The sequence below is a fragment of the Dufourea novaeangliae genome, unplaced genomic scaffold (genome assembly GCF_001272555.1).
Source record: "Dufourea novaeangliae isolate 0120121106 unplaced genomic scaffold, ASM127255v1 scaffold118, whole genome shotgun sequence".
Taxonomy (NCBI): Eukaryota; Metazoa; Arthropoda; class Insecta; order Hymenoptera; family Halictidae; genus Dufourea; species Dufourea novaeangliae.
In genome coordinates, this window is record NW_015374006.1 from 1901494 (window position 1) to 1923616 (window position 22123).

Genomic DNA, 22123 nt, shown 5'->3' on the forward strand with positions numbered 1-22123 from the left:
TCAAAAAACGGAAGGATTAACCAGAAAGAATTTCGTGTCTGAGCAAGACGGTCTTATTCTACTTAGGGGGCCAATCACCGTTGGCCGTATATATTTTCTATTCCTAATAAATGAACTCTGATATGAATTTTCTTTGAAATTTCCCAAAGCAAAATTAATTGATCATAAATAATTTATTTTAAAAAAAAGTTAGAAATATGACCTTTAGACAACAATTACCTACATGCTATTCTGTGAAATCGTTTCAGACAGGTAAACATAAACAAATCGATATTGAAATAAAAGTTTCAGACCAACAAAGGTGCCCTAAAAAAAAAAGAAATATTTCTTGAACATAGTTAATACCTCATGTCCGATTGTCTATTAATAGTGGGTATAAATTTCAAATTCAATCAACGACTGGTTTTCACTCATTTTTTGCTGAGGAAGTGATCGACAAAGGATGCTAATACCGCGGACGCTTAATAATCTCGGAATAAGGGATGTTTCCATGAGATCGGGCGTTATCGCTGGTCGAGTTTCCGCAATTAACACGGAGAAAAGGGAACGATGGAAATAGTGGGCGGGGTAGAAATACGGCGGTGACCCCAACTGTCAGCTACAAAGCGGGCGAGCATTGGAAGGAGTGACTACGTTATTGCGTGGCCATGTATCTGGTGTGAACTTGATAACAGCAATTAGGACGTGAATAGTTATTGTTTAGCGGTGTGACCGTTTCGTAAGCGCTGGTGGGCTTGGCACGGTTTGGAACGTTCCTTCACGGCGAACCATTCGAACGCAAATCAATGTTAGAATTCACGAAGGAACCTTAGTCATAGTGGAAATATCTGAAAAAGTTTCTTTTATTACTATACAGATTGTGACACCTAAAACAGATCACCTGAATATCTCGGTTGTCATCGGTGATAGAAGAAAATGTGTGAAATCAAACTTGCATGGTATCGAAGAGCACATAATTTAATGTAAATAGGTTTTGATAAATAGACACGTAGAGGTCATATGAAGGTCAAGTTCGTTTTTTAAAATGGAAATACGTGTTTTATACTACCTTCATAAATGAGTCATTGTACGCGTCTTAAAACGCTCCACTAGATGACACGTAAAACATGTCTTTCCATTTTAAAAAAACGAGGTTGACCTTCATGTGACCTCTACGCATCGGTCTATCAGAGAACTATTTACATCAAGTTATGTGCTCCTCGATACCATGCAAGTTGGGTCGTACAAATATTTTTCTATCACCAGTAACAGTCAAGATATTCAAGCTACCTATTTTAGGTGTCTCACCCTGTATACATAATTCGTCTATAGTTTGATTAAATTAACAATGGCAAAAGTGGAGAAATTATCTCGTAAATTCTGTTTCCTTTCTGAATAAAGACAGACGGTTAACATTCTGAAGAATGAACATCGAACAGAGGCAAGCGTACACGAAAATCGACGAAATGAAAGTTATTGGAGCACGGTGTTCGACGGGAGTTTCGTTGAATTAACGATGAACACTAGTGGATCACTGATAAACGTGCCAGCACGAGCTACCAAACGTTCGCAGAGCATGAAGAGGAGACGACTCGACTGACTTCGCAGATACGTTCGGTGCCAGTTCGAAGGATGGAGGAGTCCTCACCAAGGATTCGTCCCTACCTGGATTGCTGGGACGTGAGTATATTTAATCGCCATGAATAATTCATCGTATAGTTAACAAATGACATCTTCAAATAATTTACATACACTCGTGGAGAGAAGATTATTGACTTCTTATCATGGTAGTATCCACTCATTCCATTAATTTTAACAATACAGTGTTGTCTAAGTAAATTGACCTAATTAAAACCAGAGATTGAATGTTCAATATTTCAAAAAGGACAAATCGGTTGCTCGAAGTTAATTGCGGAACGTAACTATCAGAACCTTTCGGTTCAGCGCGAGTTATGCTAATTGCACGCGCGAGTACGACGCTTTTCGGTCGAGCGATCGTTCAGAAGGATGCCAGCCACTTTAGAGGAAGTTCTCATTCCACGCAACAGCATTGTTCTACCGTTCTTCATTCCGGCTCCCCTTTAAAATTACACCCGCGAGCTTACCGTTGAATTACCCTTACGGCTGGTCTTGCTCGACGAACTTAACGTTTCGTTGCCATTCTTAACGTCGCCGTCAGCGCGAAGCCTTTTTCTCGCTCGAGAGTTCCTCAACTCTCGCAGCCTTTGTGCTCCCCGGGAAACGGAAGTACATTAGCGATTCCCAGAAACCGGATCGACCGACTGATACAACACTTTGCCGTTTCCACTTCGTTTCGCGCGCAGACGGACAGGCTTTTATTCGAATAAAAAATGTCCATTGAGGTAAAGTTTCGTGATGTACGTTCAAGAATCGTTGGGGTAAGATTCTGATCGTTTACGTTAAGAATGTTTGAAGGCTTGTTCTATCGTTGAAATGCTTGAATCAATGAACGGATAGAAAGTGACATTTGATTTATTATTAATATTAACATTTCGTTCATACAACAGATTTCACCAGTGAATGAACAATATTAAGTAAATGAATATTTCTAACCAGTGGCGCGAAAATTGTTTGAATATAATACAAGGAATTGAAAAAATCGGTATTTAATTATTTGCTTATTTTAATAACTTAATCTATTTGTTTACATATAACGTTCATTTACTGGTGTATCCACCCTATACCTTAGAATTCAAAAGCTCTTTTGTACTCAGTGTGGGTCGTGAACATCTTTCGAAGATGGGAGTCCTTGAAATCTGACATGTGAACCCCTGTAGAGACCACAGAGATGTCCGCCATATTGAAAGTTTTACACATGGAGATTTTAACTTCTTCAATTATATAGAATCATTGGAAAGTTCCTATACCATATAACGTTAATTGCAAATACATACATGAACATTTCTTCTGGTATATCTGATTAACCAAATTGGACGTTCTTTTTAACATAGACACGTGCGTAAATATATCACGCTATTCATTTGACAGTTAGTATTACCGTTAACTTGAAATATTTGATTACAGAAGTATATCTATATCTTTTCGCTTCTCGCGGAACGCGCAATCGTAGATTTTTTAATAATTAACGTATAGGGGGCCACGATATCAATTTCTCGAGGGTTCGTGTGTTCGGATCACGATTTTCACAATCCGATACAATCGGCCCGTTATTCCCAGGCGCAGCGAGCTTCACGGATGGAAGTGGTTGACGGTAAGCGCGGCCAGGGCCAGAATCCATCTCGAAATGAAATTTGCCTGAATGGGCTCCTCGTGCTTTAATCGATTCGCGGGAATCCGAATGCTCGCCAGCGCCAAGGCGAACACTTAACAAATCGCCGCGAGAGAACTTTCCGAAATATACATGACCTTAATGTGAACGTCTATTACGACCGGGGGAGACAAACAAACGCCTCGTTGAATGCGCCGCCATTGAAATCTATCCGAAAGTCCCCCGTCTTTGTGATTTAATTCCTCGCTGACTCCGTGACCGGCTGCCTCCTTTTACGCTCGAACGAAGAAAAGCATCCGGCGATGATCTTTTGCTTTCAACTGACTCGTTCTGCGAACGATGAATGATAAACTGATAATTCAGCAAGTAAACAATGTCAATTAACTTAAAGAATTTCCTAAGTAACATCGATTTTTGGGTGTTATGCAATATGTGTAAAAACTCTGGCTTTGGATACTGAGAAAGAATGAATTATTTAGATAACGTATTATAAGTGATGTTCCTTTTGAAATATTTTTGAATGTTTTCGATCCTTTCGAAATGTAGATCTTGTAGGGGGAGGCTTAAAGTGAAGTAGTGTTCAAAAGGGAAGAATGTAGTTATGAACACGGTGGAATATTATATATTTGAAAACTCATTCGAACCTTTTCATCTTTCTGAAACGTGGATTTTTCAGAAGTGAGTCGACTAAATTAGCGACCCTTTTGTAGAGGCGGTTCAGTAAGAGAAAAGCGTTTAAGGTTTTCGGTTTCGGTTGGATCAGCAGAGAAGAAGATTCGCGGAATTCTTATCGAATGAATTGGTGTTCCGTGTAATTGTCCCGCGACGTAAATATCCGCTGCAATTCCAATATCGGGTTGCAGTTTGATATTTGCGTCACGAATTTTATTGCAGCGCCGCTAACAGTATCAGGCTTCGAGCGTTTATTGCAGTTTTTATGAAACGAGAAGATTAATTTCAGGAAATATGGCATTTGTAACTTTTGATTCTGGGAATTTTGAATTTTGTTTGTAATCGGCAAATATTGAGAGCAGAGTGAAACGCTTTATAATACGTAAATACCAATTGACCCTTTTTCTGAGACCCTGAAAGTTATTTCGGACATTTTTCGGAAAAAAGTCATTGAGTAAAAATTAATGGTTATTTAAATGGACGCCAGTTATCAATAAATTTCAAAGGAATATCTCAAAAAATGAAACGATAAATAAATATTCATTTTAAATTGTTGTAATTACTAATAACCATTATGAATGATAAAACTTTCATTTTGATTACCGATAACCATTGTCGACGGCGTAACATTTTTTTGCTAACCAATATCGACGGCAAAAATTTTGTCTGGTTACATTCTACTGTAGTCAATTTTTATTAACATTACTGATAATTAATATTTATATATTTTCATACCGTTTGCTTGCTTAATAAAATGTGTATGCTTTATAATTAATTTTGTTGTTCATGTCCATGAATACTAATTATCAGTAATATTAGTAACAATTGACAATAGTCGAATATAACCAGAACAAATTTTTGTTGTCAATATTCGTTATCGGTAAACAAAATAATATTCGGGTCATCTATAATGGTTACTGGTAACCAAATTAAATTTCTGCCATCAATAATGGTTATTCCTAACGAATATTTTTTAATTAAAAATATTAACTCTTGTACCATCATTTTTAAATTTTGTCTTATAACAGTTAAGATGTCTCCATTTTCCAATTGTTACTAACCGAAGTCGGTCTGTCACGGTGAAGAGTGTGTCGGTGAAGTCAGCAGTGGTGCACCGGAACATCGAATCAATTTGTTAGCTCTAATTTCCCAATGGTCATTAGCATTCGTAATTCCCGTGGAAAGTTCGCAGACATTGCAGTATCGCTACGAGAGGCGATGCACTCACGTGCTTTGCAGAACGAACCGGCGACCATTGGGAAATGTTGAGGAAGATGGCGGAAGTTCGAAGCGTTTCTTGGATTCCGAGCAACGACCGTATACAGATTTCCTCTGGATTTATCGTCCTAAGTATCGTGTATATTTCGTGACGTTTTCTAGTAATTTCTAATTGAACTTCTCAACTTTTTAGGAATAATAAAAAAAGAAAGAGTGATTAGAAAATACGTTGAGAAATAATGATTCTGTAGAAAAGGATAGATTATATTCCCTAGCAAAAGAATGGTTCACTTTTATTTTGACCACAATACATAAGGATTGGAAATTTAAGGGTGGTTTTATAGTTTTCTCACGCAATGTATATTATATGTTACAATGGAGTTCGATAAACTGCCGAAAAAAAAGGGAAAATCAAACGAATAGGGTGATTAGAAGATAACGAGGTCCTCTTAACATTGCATCACTCATTAATCGTCCTTGTTCTATTAAATTGTATCTTCACCGCACAATAAGAAGGAGTACAGAAGGAATGAAAAGGCTTCCGGTTGCATTCTTGAGCCCAGAATGATTAAAACCGAACAATCTCCTTAGAAAGCAGTATAAACTCTTATCGTTCAATTATATATTTAATCACCGTATACATTACAGTCTATTTTGATCATACAATTAAGAAGAGTAGAAAATTAAATTAAAAATTAATTTCATGCTTTAGATTTAATGAAAGGCGATTGAAAGATTCGTAGTCAATTATTCTCCGATCAGCTTTCGGCCCATGAAGTATTTTCATTCAACGAGGTGACTGAACGAAGTAAAAAAAAAAAAGAATGTCGCGTTGTCTCTTTCAGCAGAACGAAGACAAGTATTCGGTGGCGAACAGCCAAGCGCCGTTGCAAGCTGGCGAGGACGAACACCCCGAGCGTGGAACATGGACGGGGAAATTCGACTTCCTGTTGTCACTTCTCGGATACAGCGTCGGACTTGGCAATGTCTGGCGGTTCCCTTACCTGTGCTACTCGAACGGAGGCGGCGCGTTTCTAATACCGTTCACGGTGATGCTCATAATCGCCGGACTGCCTTTGATGTTCATGGAGCTTTCCTTAGGTAACCGCGAACATTTCTTTCGATCACGTAATCCAATTAAAAGTTCCATGAAAGTCTGCACGAAAATCCCTTCTGTAGAACGTTCGAAGTAATATCTTCGGAAATATAACACCTTAAGCGGTGTGCACTGTTTGGGAACATCACAATTTGACCCGAACTCTGATTTCAATTTTTACGTTATAGATATTCTTTATCAGAGGAACTTCTAGATTAGTTTTGGCACCTGTAGTTTACATATACATATAATCCTAAGGGGGTTACATACCTTTCAGCTGTCAAATAAGAGGGAAAATTAACAAATTTTGTTCTATGTACAGAATTATTGTTTATTAAAAATGTAACCTTCCTTAGAATGTTCTAAAATCTACATTAGAACGAACGCGATCAGCAAGCCCAGCTGCTCTATCACCAAGTCGCCATCGATCTTTCCCAAAGCCATAGTGTTACAGCCACTGTAATCCACCTCCAGTGTCTCGAAAACTTCTACCACAATACCAGTATCGATTAACCCAAGTATAACTCGACGGTGTCGAAACTTCCAAAGACAATTCCATCAACGGCAGAACCAGAAGATCTCTCGGCAGACCTTCCGTTTCTCCGACTCGTTCTCAAAGTCTCGTTATCGTCACGAGACACGACAGCAGCATACATACACACCACCGATAAAAATACCATTTACGATTATGAAAACGGAACAACCAACCGAGACGCATAGTCCCATCGTAACAGAAATAGCCGGTTGGACAATGTACGAATAAGAATGCAAAACCGTTCTTATCCGTCACGATTCCCAAGGTCAAGTCGTTTCTGGCTGGTTGACACGCTGAAATAGAACGATCAATGAACGATCGTGCCGTGTTACCGGGTTACTTAACGTTATTTTTAGGCGTTCGTCCACCCGTGATATCGACCCCAAATGATACAATTGCAATTTTAAACGATACAAAGGCAATGTTTATAAAAAGGGAGAATTATTTATTTAAAGAGAAGGAGTACTTATCTTGACACGTCTTTTCGCATTAACTAGACTCGCTTTAACATTATACAATACGTGCTACCTATCGGGTAACACGTAACATTATATATCATTTATTGTTCTTTCTTTTCCTCTTTCTTACTCTCTCTTTCTCTGTTCCAATAACCAACCCCTCAGGCCAGTACGCGAGCCTTGGCCCGGTGGCGGCTTACAAACGGTTCTGCCCCCTTCTGCGCGGATTGGGATACGGAATGGTCCTGGTCAGTTCCGTGGTGATGCTTTATTACAACCTGATCATCGCTTGGACGCTTTATTACATCTTCGTCTCCATCAGTGGTGAGTTTCCAAGCTACATGTTTACTTGTGTGCTGTTACAATCGTGAATAGAGGGAACCCTCACGAGCAAACTCGGCTACCATTAGAGGAAAAAGTGATGTAAGGGAAAGACATCCTACCACTTGGTCTCGGAGTTACTGAAATTTATGCCAAATTCATGTTCGGTTTAACAATTACTTCAGTATTTGAAATAAATTTATCAAGCTGTAGGAGGTCCTTAGTTTAGTTTAGTTTAGAATGTGACCTGGGAGAGGGGAATTTTGATATTCCTCACCAAGGCCCAGCTGTGACTCAGCGTCGGTACCTATTTTGTAGTCCCACAATTGGGACTAGGGGGTTACCAGAGGAGGCTATTTCCACGACTTTCCAACCGTCCCAACTTTTTCAGACCTGGGCCACATGGAAAATTTTATTAATTTCTTTGCAAAAGAAATATCAAATATCACATTGAAAACGGGCGTTTACATTAGAATACCCCCTTAAGAGGCACAGAAGTCTTTTTAGAACATTTTTTTTCGAGTTAAAAAAAAAAGAATTGCCGATTGTCATCTCTTCCTCTCTAGTTCGCTTGCTTCACATTGCGAAACAATGTCTTAGCTGACAGTGAGTGTAAGTGAAACAGTGAGGAAGGTTCGAACAGCTGTTTCACGATGTTCAGCGTAGATAACGTGGACGCTGCTCCGTGAAGGCAGTTCCAGGAATTAGTGGAGATAAGGCTGTGTCAATTAAGCGGGGAAATATCGGGGAGAATTGTAGTTTCTTGGAAGAAATACAGTGCACGAGATAATTATATCGGACAAGGTAAATTGTTAAATAAGCGAATAAAAAAATATTCGCTAACAAAATGTTCTATTCATTGAAATATTAAAAAAACTAATATTCAGTTAATTATTTCAATTTTATGTTAATTAAGAGCTGAATGTTTTAGAACAATGAATAAAATAATTAAGTCAGACAAATATTATAAACAAGAATCAAACATCTGTAGTACAGTTATATTTTATCTACAAGCATTAATGTTACGACGAAATTATAAATAAAACAAAGAGATGCATTCGTTAAGGAAGATTTAGAAATATTTTGTCCGATATAATTATTTCGCATACCTTAGATTCAAGTGTAGGATGGAGCTCCAATATAAGGGTACCTCTAATGAGCAGTACAAGTGTTGTGTAAATAAGTGGGGTGAAATTATTTCTTTTCGGGAGGTTTCGTTCTCAAGAAAATTGAAAACATCGAAGATCACGTTTCATTGCGCGAGTTAACTGATGTTTGAGTATTGGCGTAGACAATGTTACCGTGCCGGATTTCGGACTGCGATGAAAATATGACATCATACGCGGGAGGTATTGATCTCTCGGTGCTGAAGTTGGCCCATTTCGAGCGGACCTTCGCGGATACTCTTTAACACCTAAAGATTTCCTTCGTTAAATCGAATTTGGGAAGGAGAAAATTGACGTCACGTGCCCGAAGTTGTTGCGATAATTTATTAGATGTTGTGTAGATTGTTGATGTTTGCGTATAATTGGGTTAGATGGTAATTAAAGTAATTAGTGTGAAACAGAAGAATCATGGACGAACATCTAACGATGAATGTTATGTACGAATATATGTTTACTGACGATTCCAGGGTAAAATAATAGAGGGAGCGGAACTGTTGTGTGGGAACAGGATGTCACCCCGCGTCGCCCTTTTTTCGGACACATCCAACCGCGATTCGTAACTCAATTTACTGTGTAAATGTTTTCTGTCACAATCAATTTCGATCGACGTTTTCTTCTAAATATACAACATCCTTCAGATCTGCTTTTCTTTAGCGATACTAAAAGTGAGAGATTATCTCAGATTGTTATTCAGAGGTTTTCTTATTTAATGATTATTATATAACTTAATATCTAAATATATGGAAGCATTGCCAGCTTCCTATTGCTTCCAAGTATACGTGCGATTCGTAAAACCCTATGAAAAAGTTAAAGGATGCTTAATTAAATGTCCATACTAAAAATACAGGAAGATATATTCTTGTCGAACCTGAGAAATACGTTTATGACACATCGTACGACTTGTATCCATTACAAACGTGTAAATGTCATGTAAACTCACGTTTTCACAGAGTAATTTGCCGAAGTAACTACGTAATAATAATATATTATCCGAAGCAAAGGTTTTGGCAAGTTGAAGAGCAGAAGTAAAAAAATGTTATTGCAGCAAATAATTGTTTCTGAGCTGTTAACTTCGAATATATCGTCTGTTATAGGGGCCATTAATTTTACGTTAGAGAAGGCTTTAAAGTAACTCTCCACTGGCCATATAACCCACAAAATATTGCCCATAACGCTCGTAGCAGCTATAATCCCGAACGTACACAAACACTACCGTTCTGACCAACAAAATATGTTTAGCGACGTTCGGCGGAGGTGGTAAACTGCCGTGGAGCAGGTGCGAGCCGCCATGGAGCACGGATGATTGTTTTATGCCGGAGGCTGCGGAAGCGTGCACGTCCCAGAACATGACTTACTTTAAAGGGAGATGCTTGAACTCTACCCAAATGGCTTCCATGGGCCTGACTATCGAAAACATCACTAGCGCGATTAGGAAACCACCGGCTGAGGAATATTTCAAGTAAGAATATTCATCAAGAAGTATAGTAGAACCTCGATTATCTGAAGATTATCACCTAAAGATTTGATGAATGGTTTACCGATTATTTTGTCTAGGAGATAGAATAGACGAATACCTTTGTACACTCGTTCTGTGCTCCAAAAATTTGTATTTGGGAATTTTTTATAGTCGACGTTCTACTGTATTACCATTTGCAATACTGATCGTTTTAGTAATAGCATAGATAACGTCGATTGGGTCCACTTAGACTCACAGCAGTCGTTTTTTAAAGCTTTTGTTAAGTGGGATGAGTAATTTCGACCATTTTGATTTTCATTTCGAAGGATACTTCTGATAATAAAATTATTTTCAACGAGGGTTAAGCTGGGAGAGATTATATACTAGCCTTTTATGGTTGGGTCTGAAGAGACTCCGGCATCGGTTTGCAATGGTTAACGAATGTCATTTGGATGTCGTATATGTATAGTGATAGATGTTTCTTTTTCTACTTAGCAATCACGTGTTGGGGATGAGTAGCGCGATCGAGGAAACGGGTTCCATTCGACCCTCGATGGCAATAAACCTCCTTCTAGCGTGGGTCATCGTCTTCCTCTGTCTGAGCAAAGGCGTTCAGAGCTCCGGGAAGGTCGTGTACTTCACTGCTCTCTTCCCGTACGTCGTTCTGGTGAGTGGTTACTTTTCAAGCAACAGTCTCTTTAATTTCATTTCATAACCAGTGCACGGTTATTCTTAATATGCAAATTAACCTCGATTAGCAACAGGTCATCTTTTTGAAGATTCGTGTATAGAGTTTCGAATAGATGCAATGAAATGATAGTAGTTAATAATTACACACAATTTTGACCTTTCGCGAAGCCGATTCCTTTCCATTTTCGAGCAATCGTTCAGCGTCGCGATGATTTGTAAAGCAAAATCGCTTCGTTTTTTTTTTTGTCCCCCACAGATCGCTCTTTTCATTCGAGGCATTCTGCTTCCTGGTGCCAAGGAGGGCATTCTCTTTTATCTGACGCCCGATTGGAGGCGACTAATGTCCGCGAAAGTGTGGAGCGACGCCGCGGTCCAGATCTTTTTCGCCCTTAGCCCCGCCTGGGGCGGTCTGATCACGCTCAGTTCTTACAACAAGTTCAACAACAATTGTTACAAAGACTCGTTGATCGTCGCCGTGAGCAACATCGGGACATCGTTGTTCGCCGGTTTCGTGATATTCTCGGTGATCGGATTCCTGGCTCACGAGCTCGACGTTCCGGTCGCCTCTGTCGTCGATCAAGGCGCTGGACTGGCATTCATCGTGTATCCTGACGTGAGTCACTTAACATTGTTTATTTATTTATTTCAGGGCCGTTCCTACGTTCCTGGCCGCCCGGGTGTAAAATCAATATCCATGCCCTTATTAATTTAATATTGTTTTATTAAAAATATGATATGCAATGTTTGTATTGAGGCTTTGTTTTTGAGAAAATCGACTTTGGAAATTAATCCGAAACACGTGCATTGGGCGTGGTATTAAGTAGAAACGGAAAGCAATGGAGAGACACGTCTTATTAAATAATTCTGCATATTTAATGTATAAAACTATTTTTTTCAATGAAAGATATGTTAAAGAATATTATGTTCCAAATTGAGACGATTTTTAGGTTAGACAACATATAAAATGATTGAATGAAGTTACGCTACAATCTTAAGGTGGCAATAATTGGGACAGGTACCCAAAATGTGATGTTCTACGATGGCTTTCAAAATCCCAAATTCCCCACTGAAATTTTCGTAGTATAACGCCTGTGACGTTATTAAAATGCAGGTAGTAGCTCGTTTACCGGTCGCACCGGTCTGGTCACTGCTTTTCTTCGTGATGCTTCTCACCCTGGGCCTCGACTCGCAATTCGCCCTGATGGAGACGGTCACCACCGCCATATTGGACGCTTTCCCGGCGTTAAGGAACTTTAAAGTATGGGTAGTTCTAGCGTCGGCTGTTTTTGGTTACGCCGGAGGGATTGTTTTCACCACCAACGTGAGTTACAGATACAGCAAATCATCGATGAGTGTTCGAAGGCTCCTCGGGACTGAATGTTTACACGTCATCCCTATCACTGGTGGGTCTCCTGCGCAACCAATCAAACACCCAGTGGTGGGGATGACGTTTGAACACTCAGCATCGAGAAGTCTTCGAACAGTCATCGATAATTTACTGTATATTATCTATCTTCACGAGTCTATTCGTATTACTATGACAATAACTTGGAACTTTCATCTCTTTTCCCATTTCTGAATACAAAATGCATTTCTACAATAACAAAAATACATCCATACGCAATTCGAATATCATAATAGGCAGAAATATAGACTCTCATATTTTCTTCTCTGTAATGCTTCCTTTTCAGAACGATTGTAAAGGGTATTAAATAAATCAATTTTCTAGGCTGGAGTCTATTGGTTGCAATTAATGGACAAATACGCGGCGAACTGGTCGGTACTGTTGATCGCTATATGCGAATGCATACTGGTCGGATGGATCTACGGTGCGGATCGGTTTCTCGACGACGTGCAACTGATGATCGGGCCGCGTAGCCGACTTTGGAGGTTCTTCTGGACCTGGATGTGGCGAGTCGTCACACCGGCGACGTTGTTCTTCATTCTCGTTTTCAACTGGATCGAATACCAGCCGCTCACGTACGGTGGTTATGTGTATCCGAAATGGGCGAACGTTGTCGGATGGGTCATCGGAATGATTCCCGTTCTGGTCATCGTTGGCGTGACCCTGGTACGTAATCAACGGTTCAAACGAGTTTCATGTGAGGAGCGAACGACACAAATCCGTCCGTCGAGTATTTAGAGATTCATAGCTGTTTCAATTATTCGCCTCGTTCGAGGTGAGCGAACTTAATAAAAGTTTCATAGCTTGCAGAGTTTTGACACCCAGATATCGACTGTATTGAAAACTACTTATTATGTACGGTCGATTGTCCCACATTATTAAAATTTATTCATAATAGAAGCTCCCTTGTTTTGAAATGATAATTTGAAAAATACAGGATGTTACCGAAATGGTGGTTCAAGCCGAAGGGATCTGCTTCTACATGGAAAAATGAGTTAAAAATGTAGAATAACATTTTTTCGTACGATGCTGCGTTTTCGAGAGAATCGAATTTAAAGATCTGCTGGATACGCGTGCAATGCCTTGATCAGTAGAATAGGACTTGGCTACCGCGTCTGATCGTTGCACTCTGTTTCTACTTATTGTCACTGCATCCACAGTGCTAAGATGAATATTGAAAATTGATTATCTTCGAAACGAAGCATCGTACGAAAAAATGTTATTCTATATTTTCGACCTATTTTTTCATGTAGAATCACATCCTTTTCGGTTGTACCAATATTTTGGAAACACCTTGTATAATAGCTGTGCCGATAACTAATTGTTTGTTTTTCATAAGAATCAATCATTTTTGTATGAAAATCGAAAACAAATACTTATTTAATGTTCAGTGCCGAGGAACCATCGAGCACTCATCGAGGATTTACTGTAATATAAACATAATTCCAACTCTAGGCATAATATATGTATACTTTTGTCTTACGATATTCGTTCAATGATTATCTTGCCACGTTTCACAGAATCAATTGAAAGATCCACGTCGACGTTCCGCCTACGATGACGACGACGATGACGACGACGACCTGGACAACCGGCCATCTTATCAGAGACACATCGAAGGTAGAACGAAGAAGAGAAAGGGGAAGAGAGTTTGGCGGCGGGCGAAGATGCTGTTGCAACCGACGTCCGATTGGGGACCAGCCGCCAGAAATCCGTCGACGCCATCAAGAACGCTCACTCACACACCATCGCCAGGTAATCAGGACCTTAATTAAAAGACTAAAACACCGCGCATCATCCGGTTCTCCCTGTGTCTATATATATTTATTTTAACAAATGCTCAAAGTGATGTCCATCAACTTCGATGTATTTCTACACTAACCCCTCTTTCTTAGTTATTTTATTATTTAAATCAACTCTCATACATTTGTGGATTTTTTGTACTCAAGGTCGCATGAAGGTCACACTATTATAGGTCAATCGATTGGTCTTGATCTCAACTGTTACTTCACGCTAATAAAAATATGTAGTTCCATTTAAACAACATCGATGACCTAGAAATTTCGATAAATATGGCCTTGAGAAAAATTTTTGCTTACTAGTATTTGCTCCTTATAACCAGATAATACTTACCACATATTTTTTTGTATCTTCAAAAACAAGTGAGGTGGACACGTTAGGTGGAATACCCTGTACAGAGCCATTCCTGGCAGGGTATTCAAAAGGTGCATGAAAAATAATCAAAACTTTTCTGATGATTCTAAAAATTTTAGACAATCAGAATTCAATGAAATTAATTTTATATATAATATTTGTAACACTACTCGTACACAAGAATAACTATCTTTATGGACAGCCTAAAATAGCATATGACATTTAGCCATATTTATTGGATTAAATTCGTGTAGGTAATTAATGGTCGCTATCTATCAACCATAACATCATTATTACAAACATTATGCGTTAGTATATACGTAAATGTTACGTAATACGCAAATGTTAAAGAACTATTTATACAATATAAATGTAAAAGTAAACAGGGCATATCAAATTCTTAATAGAATAATATTAAATTAATGAGGCTGACGATTCTGTTTTTGCATCCGGACGGCCATCAACCCAGGAACGGCCCTGACTCTGTACATGTATCTCGATATTAACCACCAGGCCTGGTCAGCCCCAGCGCCATTATAATCGGCTCTCGGTTCGGCCGTGCGCCGCGGATAATTAATTTCGATATAATACGAGACGGTGCAATCTAGGCATTACGGGACCGTGTGCAACATCGGGATCGTGTTTTTTTTTTTTATTAACGTAATCGCTTCCATGTCCCGTGTTGGTCACCGCCTACGCAATGTGCATAGTGATCGATAACTGCATGCGCCCGATGCGCGGATACTTACACCACGATCGACATTATTCCGTTGGAGGGGTTGGGGCAACATATCACGATTTTCGGAGGCAGATTGATCGTTATTTTGACCTCCCCCGCGTGTCGTCGTTTTAATAAGGTTTAAGAGTTTAATTAACGCCGTCACTCGGTTGGCTCGCGAGGTGTCAAGGACGACGGATCTCGCCGAACGGAAATTATTCGTGAAACTGAATTACGGCTCGTGGGATTTATAATAAGCGTTTCGGAGCGGTAGCAAAATTCGGTTCGGTTCGCGGAGGTGTTTGCTGATTACAAGTCGAATTTTACCGTTCGATACACTTGGCGTTTGAATATTGAGAAGAGTCTTTTAACACTTTGCTGGCGGGAGGGGTTTTGTGTGTTGCGAATACACAACTCCAGGTGTTTTAAAAATATTTAGAAACTGCTACTTAACTTCTATTTTTCAAACTTTACATACAGGGAGAGCAATTTTTCCCTATTTTTACTATTCTTGTTCTCAGTTAAGATAGACGTACTACTATGTACTACCTCATCCGACATCAAAGTGTTAATTCGTGCAACGTAATTGTTTAACTGTGAAGGGTGTGACGAGGGGTATGAAGATGGACGAAATATACATATATGAAATTAAACAAGATACGGAAATTCTACTTTTGGAAAGTTGTTTGGTAAAAGCTGATTTTATAAAGTGGATTATCATCGTTTAAAGCATTACCTCAAATTTCTCTCGAAGACCGAGTTTATGGTTTCATTTTGTCTAAATAAGTAAACAAAATGGTGAAAACGGATTTAAGATAATGTGCCCTTCTCTTTTTATTATTACATCGCCAGTGCAGAGTCTTGTCCACATTTCTGTAAGGCTATATCTTAAAGACTTAGGAAAGTTCAGTAGAAATTAATCATGGTTGTCTTCATGTCAGTCCTCTTCATCTCCAAACTGCATTTGCCATGAACTTCTGATTATTTTATAATAATTTAAATAATTGTACACCTCCCAGATAGCACATGACGCCTTGAACATAGCTGTTGTGCATGAATGAACATGTCATGTGCTATCTGGGCTTCGACATAGTTTGAAGAATAAGTGTGATCCAGGTCCGCCAGGTGGCTACGATTCCGTACGAGACACCATTGTCCTGGTGAACGGTCAACCGATGATGGTGCAGCCGTCGGGCTCGTCCGGTACCTCTCAGAAGCTACCCGGTCCGTCGATCCTGAAGAACTCCAGTAAAACCGACCTGATCACATCTCAACAAGTCTGACACGATGTTCATTTCACCTCGAAAGATGAGTCTGCCCAAGAATCTATCGCCAAAAACGCAACGCGCCAATAACAGGTACACAGCTGCATATCGTGTGTATAGGTTTGTAACGATCGATCGAAAAGGAAAAAGAGATTATTTTCTATACAAACACCTCGGAACCACAAGAATATTCAGTATTTTCAAGTAACCGGGAAACTATGTACATTTTAGTTCCATTATTAGAAGTATACAGGAGATACTTATATTTATTCGATGATCACGATGTAAGGCTTGTTATCCCCTTTCAGAGGTTTAACAGTTTAGTCGACTGGCTCGACGTTTATATCGATCGGATGTTATTCAATGACCATAAAAATTTACTACCGTATCCGAAGCGAGAGTAATATACCGGAGGAGGTTATTTAGGTAACGGTGTACACGTGGAACGACAGAGTACGTAATAGTGTCGCTCAGCGACGCAAGATGGCGGATGAACCGAAGTGACGGGCGTGCAGAGAAACTGTGCGAAACGCTCTCTACACGTCGCGCGACATGTGCGAAAACTTAGAATTTCGCTACTCCACTGCTTTCGATTGTACATACATGAAGTCGTGAAAAGGAATTAACAAATTTACCGTACTCATAGCGAAGAAAATTACCACGTTTTTCGCTGATCAGCGTGTATACGCGGACACACCACAAATTAGAGACAAATATCGAGACACAAGTTAGGCAAACGTCAAACTTTACACCCCACCATCACGTGGGGGTGCGCCATCACGGTTGGGTTAACCGCTTCTGTGTAAGGTTTATCCAAGGTATACTATTTTACCCGCATAGTGATCGATTTAGTCGTTCCCATGCGTTAGCCAGATTCGATTTAACCCAGCCGAGAAACGATCGGGGAGTAATCGTGTCGACGTGGAGAAGCACTTTGTTGAAACAAGGCAAGATCAATCGCGGGAAGGGATCGTTGTTACCGGGATCGTTCAGACGCTAAATGAGTTTTGTAAATTTGTAGTTTTCGTGATCGTTGAGTATAGTTCGATGTTCGACTCGCGAGATGATGTTCCACGTAATTCGTGGAATGTGTTATCCCTTTCTGGGGAGAATTTCATTTCGAGAGTTTGGATGTTTTGCCCGCGGTACCAAATCGAGGAAGCGGGCTACTAACGTGGAGAACACTTTGAACGTGAAGATGATGCCGGTCCTTGTAGATACATATAGTAGATTTAGCGTCTATCCTTACTGCGTTGTGTTATCGATGTCCTCCAGCAGAGAAAGCGCAACAATCGTACAGCCGACGTGGTGAATAGAGAATTATTTTTTTCAAGCTGGCCCCTGTCGCGATTGTTGCTATATTTTTGACTGATGCTTCGACCCTTTGAGCGGTGTTTACGGGTAGAACGGATAAGTTAACAGAAGAAGATAATGTATACGATTGTAGGTAAAATAGTGCGGTGAACATTTGCAGTCAATTTACGTTGCAGTGTTTCAAATGCCTAATCGAATAACTTCATTGAAGTTTTTATTTTTTCTCCACGAAGTTCCTGTTATATCTGTTTTCTATCGAGTATGCGTAATGTAATTTCCAGAGGTTCGACTTGATTATTTTTTCACAAGACTGCTTAAAGGGTTAAATAGTTGGACGTAACAGGAATGTATTTCCTGACATAGATGAAGACTATTTGTCGTTAACTATTGGACCGACGAATCTATCAATATCAAGAGCACTCGAGGAGCATTAATACATTGATTGCTATATCGTTCGCATAATGACGATATTCTTTACAGAATTAATTTGACTACGGTGAAAAAGGATTACAACTTGAAAAAACCCTTATTTCCAAATTAGATACAAACTTAGTTATCTTCATCGAGACAGAGAGCACGGCGATTTGTCTGTGCTATTTAAAGGAACAATATTTTCGCATCGGTTAGGGTGGCTTTGAAGCGTTTCCGCGAGGGTCACGCCTTCGATTCCTATTAATTTTCGGGCTGTCGAAAACTTTCAGGGAAAATAGGCTAGGTATTTTGCGCGACGGCGTGGTACAGAAAGATGCTGAAGTGGCCAGCAAAGTGGATGGAGCGTAAATGGGTGGGGTAAGGGAGATATTTTCGCGCGTAACGGGGACAAGATGGCGGCTGTGTTGTCGTTTCAGCGGGTAAAGAGAACGGTCACGGGTCGTTCCCGACCGGGAATGTAGGGAATTATAAATAAATTATTAAACAAGTCCGCGCGCGACGCCGCCGTGTGGTGCTGGACGAATTAACGCGCGTACGTACAGTCAATAAACGTGAGAGATTCGTGATTCTTTATTTTTTATGTGAAACCCCGTTTGTAAAATGTTGCTAGCTGTATCGTATGTATAACAAAAAACAATTAACTGTACTACATCCGTATACACACGTTACAGGATATACATATAGTATATATAAATGTATATATATATATATATATATATATATATATAAAAAATAACAATATAAAAGAAACTATTAACGTTACCGAAACCCGCTGCGTTCGAAGGTAAACACAGAAAAAGAGGAATAAATATTATGTTAACTTCATATCCGTGAGCGTGCCGTAAGGAAATCGCGTGACCGTGATGCGTGAGTTATAAATCGTGGAAAAAAAGTGTGTGCGTGAGTATACGTATATTTTCTAGTGTAACACGGGCCTAAACTCCACTTTTCGTCCTCTTAACTTAACGATCCGCGCCGCCATGTTGGATTGGTTGCGCAGCCTGTTGTTACTAGATCTCTCTTCTCGTCCGTTAACTTTTTAATTGTTTCACTTCTTTATTACAGTGTATCGTTAGGGTTGATGTACGAGAAGAAGAACGAATTTACGGTTTAAATACGAAGCGGTTATTTTAATTGTTACTCGATTAAGCTGGAAAGCGTAATATTTGTGACGTTACGTAGTAATGTACCTTTCTTTTTACGAATTGTTTTTATGCGAGCGTATCCATCCCATTCAGGCGCAAGTAATCCCCCTTTGCCAATCGATCCTTTGCTCAAAGGGACGAACTAGTGGAGGAGGATCCTCGACGTCTACCGTGCACGATGGATCCTCGGTGACCTAATTAACGTTTTAGAACCTAGTCGTTGTTAATACCCAGAGCTTCAGAGAATAGGCAAATCCATTCGATAGGACGCCAATTCGAATCCCAAGTATCGAATGAAGGACACACTCGCGTGTGTCGAAGACGTTGAAAGTGTTTTTTTCAAATCGATCAATGCTCCGAAATGTCATACATATTATATACATTTCAGTAATTTTCTCGACTACTAATAACGATACGTTCGAAGCAGAGTTGGGCAGAATTTTATTCGAATAATACACAGTGAAAAGCAGCAGTATCTGAGGGTGTCGTTCTGAGCTTTAAACAGTTAATAAGATTAAATGATTGTTCGACAAATGTCGATTCATTCATAAAGTAGAATGATTTTATTATAAAAATTGAAATTTCCACGTTTGAACAATTAAAAATAACGAAATACTTTTTTTTTATTTCTTATTCGTTATTCGAAACTTTTTATCTAGATGAGTTTGCCCATCTCTGGTTCGAATTTTCGCATTTCGACGATTAATCTCACGTCTGATTTTACGAAAGCGTCTGCTAATCACTCTAGAAGGAGATAAAAATTCCTAACTAGCCATATCCGGAGACATAATCATCGACAGAGCTTCTTTGTTAAGGGAAACCTCGAGAAAAACGGCCGCTTAACCAGACGAATCGTGATCAGTGTTCTTAAAATCTTGGGATTCGCGGATAAAGGGTGACTGATAGATAAGCGTTCGACAAACTTCAATGTCCCTACAGGCTATACAGGCGAATCGAATGCAGGTTTAAGAAGGAACTTAACCGAAACTAAAAGAGGGAGAGTGAGATATTTAGTGCGTCATTGACAAACAGACATCAACAATAAATAATACTTATTAATTGTAATGATTATGTTACAAGTAATGAATAGTAATAATATCGTTAGCAGCCGGTTTATACCGGCGTGGCCATGTGGTCGACTGTCCTAGGTAGGGTTAAGATTCAGTGACGTAGAATTATCAGTAACAACACGGTAACATTGCCACTAACACGATAAAAAACAAACGGAACATAAATTACCCGGGTTTAATTAGAAATAACATGGAATTTCGTTCCAACAATTTATCTTCGTAGCGATTATCAGACGAAAATACAATTTGGTGTATTGATTCTTTTCTGCCAGTCCTCGTGTCATTATTGTTATCCTGTTCCAACGAATCGATGGAAATAATTGCAGAATTAAAAAAAAACAAGTAATTGTTACGGGTAGAAAGGATATTAACTGATCAGGATCACTGACTCTGGTGTTTCCCCTGCTCTTCGATCACCCATTACGAAAAATTGGAAACAGGGTGTTCTTAAAGTATTTAACATCTGTACTCTATTAATGTTACACGTGGAAAGTATAAAAGCGAAATAACACTGGGGATGTCCACTGACCTTGTACAGTTCAATTCTTGCAGCCCAATAATAATAACAAGTTCAATTCTATATCATAAACAGCCAATAATTGTTTTAAAGATTTTCCACTTCCATTGCAACAAACAAAAATCAATATTACTTTCATCAATAAGTAATCGATTCCCTTTTTTTTTATCAAAGTAACTATTTGCTTCGAAGAAAATCAAGAATATCCAACGCCATTTTTATCGACCAGAAAGTTCTATAGAATTTAAATTATATATTGCCATCTTACGAGGAAAATATATAGTGGATTACTCATTGGTATACACATAATAAACACAAAAGTCGCTCTAGTTCTTAAGTTTGTTTCTCAAAATTCTATTCGACTGTTTGTTAGGAGTTTAATAATGTAGAGTGTGTCTTAGTTTCGACGTAGTCGAAGCAGAAAAATGGCGTAGAGGCGTTTCACAGCGTATCGCTCGTTCGTGGATCTCGATTTACCGGATAAACAGACGGTTACCGGGTAATGTTACGGACTTTACGTCACTAAGAGCAACCAGTAGAGCGAACAGTACAAAGTAAACGTGTCCTAGGAGCTAATCGGAGAAAGAGGAAAAAGCGTTCGAGGAGGAGAATAGCGAATAAGAAGGTTGCGTTAAGGTTATCGTGAGCGGTGGATAAAATTAGTTATTCCCTCTCGTTAAGGCAGATTTTTGTACGTCGGTGAAGGAGAATTTTCGTTGAAAATCTTCGGACCACCATGAGGAAAAATCGAAACGCGACGGACAATTCCTGAAATGAATTTTGTTATACGAAAAAACGAATTGGAAGTGATTTTGGATTGTTTCACGCGTAACTGTGTTTCCTCGGTTTGTTTCTGACCATCAAGAAGAAAAATCTTCCCTTTTGTGATTTTTTTAAATTATTCCCTGGTCTTAATCAACAATTTTTTGTATACCGTAAATTTTCATTCATACGAAACTTTTGAGGAACTTTTAAGTCGGGAAACCAGTTTTCTTCTTTTGTTGATACGTCTGCACGTACAAATCTACTTTTTATTCAAATGAAAAGCCGGTTTACAATCAAAATACAATAAAGAAGAATAATAATACGTACGAGTGAATCAGAAAGTGAAGGCAATTTGATTGTTCCATGATCAGAAAACCTTGCTCTCCGGTCTTGGGAATTTTTTATTGTAGACTGAAACTTGATCATGAAGCCGATTTCGTGTTGCATAACTTAGTTTCATTCGGCGATAACGTGCAAAACAGTGAAATGTAACAAAA

At 39.2% G+C, this 22123-nt stretch overlaps 1 protein-coding gene across 1 annotated transcript; it reads left to right on the forward strand.

The window, feature by feature from the left end:
• Positions 1–1611: 1611 nt before the first annotated feature.
• On the forward strand, positions 1612–16460 carry LOC107188274 (sodium- and chloride-dependent glycine transporter 1-like). Its single transcript, XM_015576542.1, has 10 exons — positions 1612–1659; positions 5965–6220; positions 7374–7532; positions 9950–10154; positions 10647–10818; positions 11098–11454; positions 11953–12162; positions 12571–12912; positions 13767–14001; positions 16235–16460. The coding sequence occupies exons 1-10, from the start codon at positions 1612–1614 to the stop codon at positions 16399–16401; spliced, it is 2151 nt and encodes a 716-aa protein (XP_015432028.1). The 3' UTR covers positions 16402–16460.
• The last annotated feature ends 5663 nt before the right edge of the window (positions 16461–22123 follow it).

Coding starts and splice junctions, on each gene's coding strand:
- LOC107188274 (XM_015576542.1), top strand. CDS start 1,612: ATGGAGGAGTCCTCACCAAGGATTCGTCCCTACCTGGATTGCTGGGAC. Junction 6,221..7,373: donor GTTCATGGAGCTTTCCTTAG/GTAACCGCGAAC, acceptor CCAACCCCTCAG/GCCAGTACGCGAGCCTTGGC. Junction 10,155..10,646: donor CCGGCTGAGGAATATTTCAA/GTAAGAATATTC, acceptor TTTTCTACTTAG/CAATCACGTGTTGGGGATGA.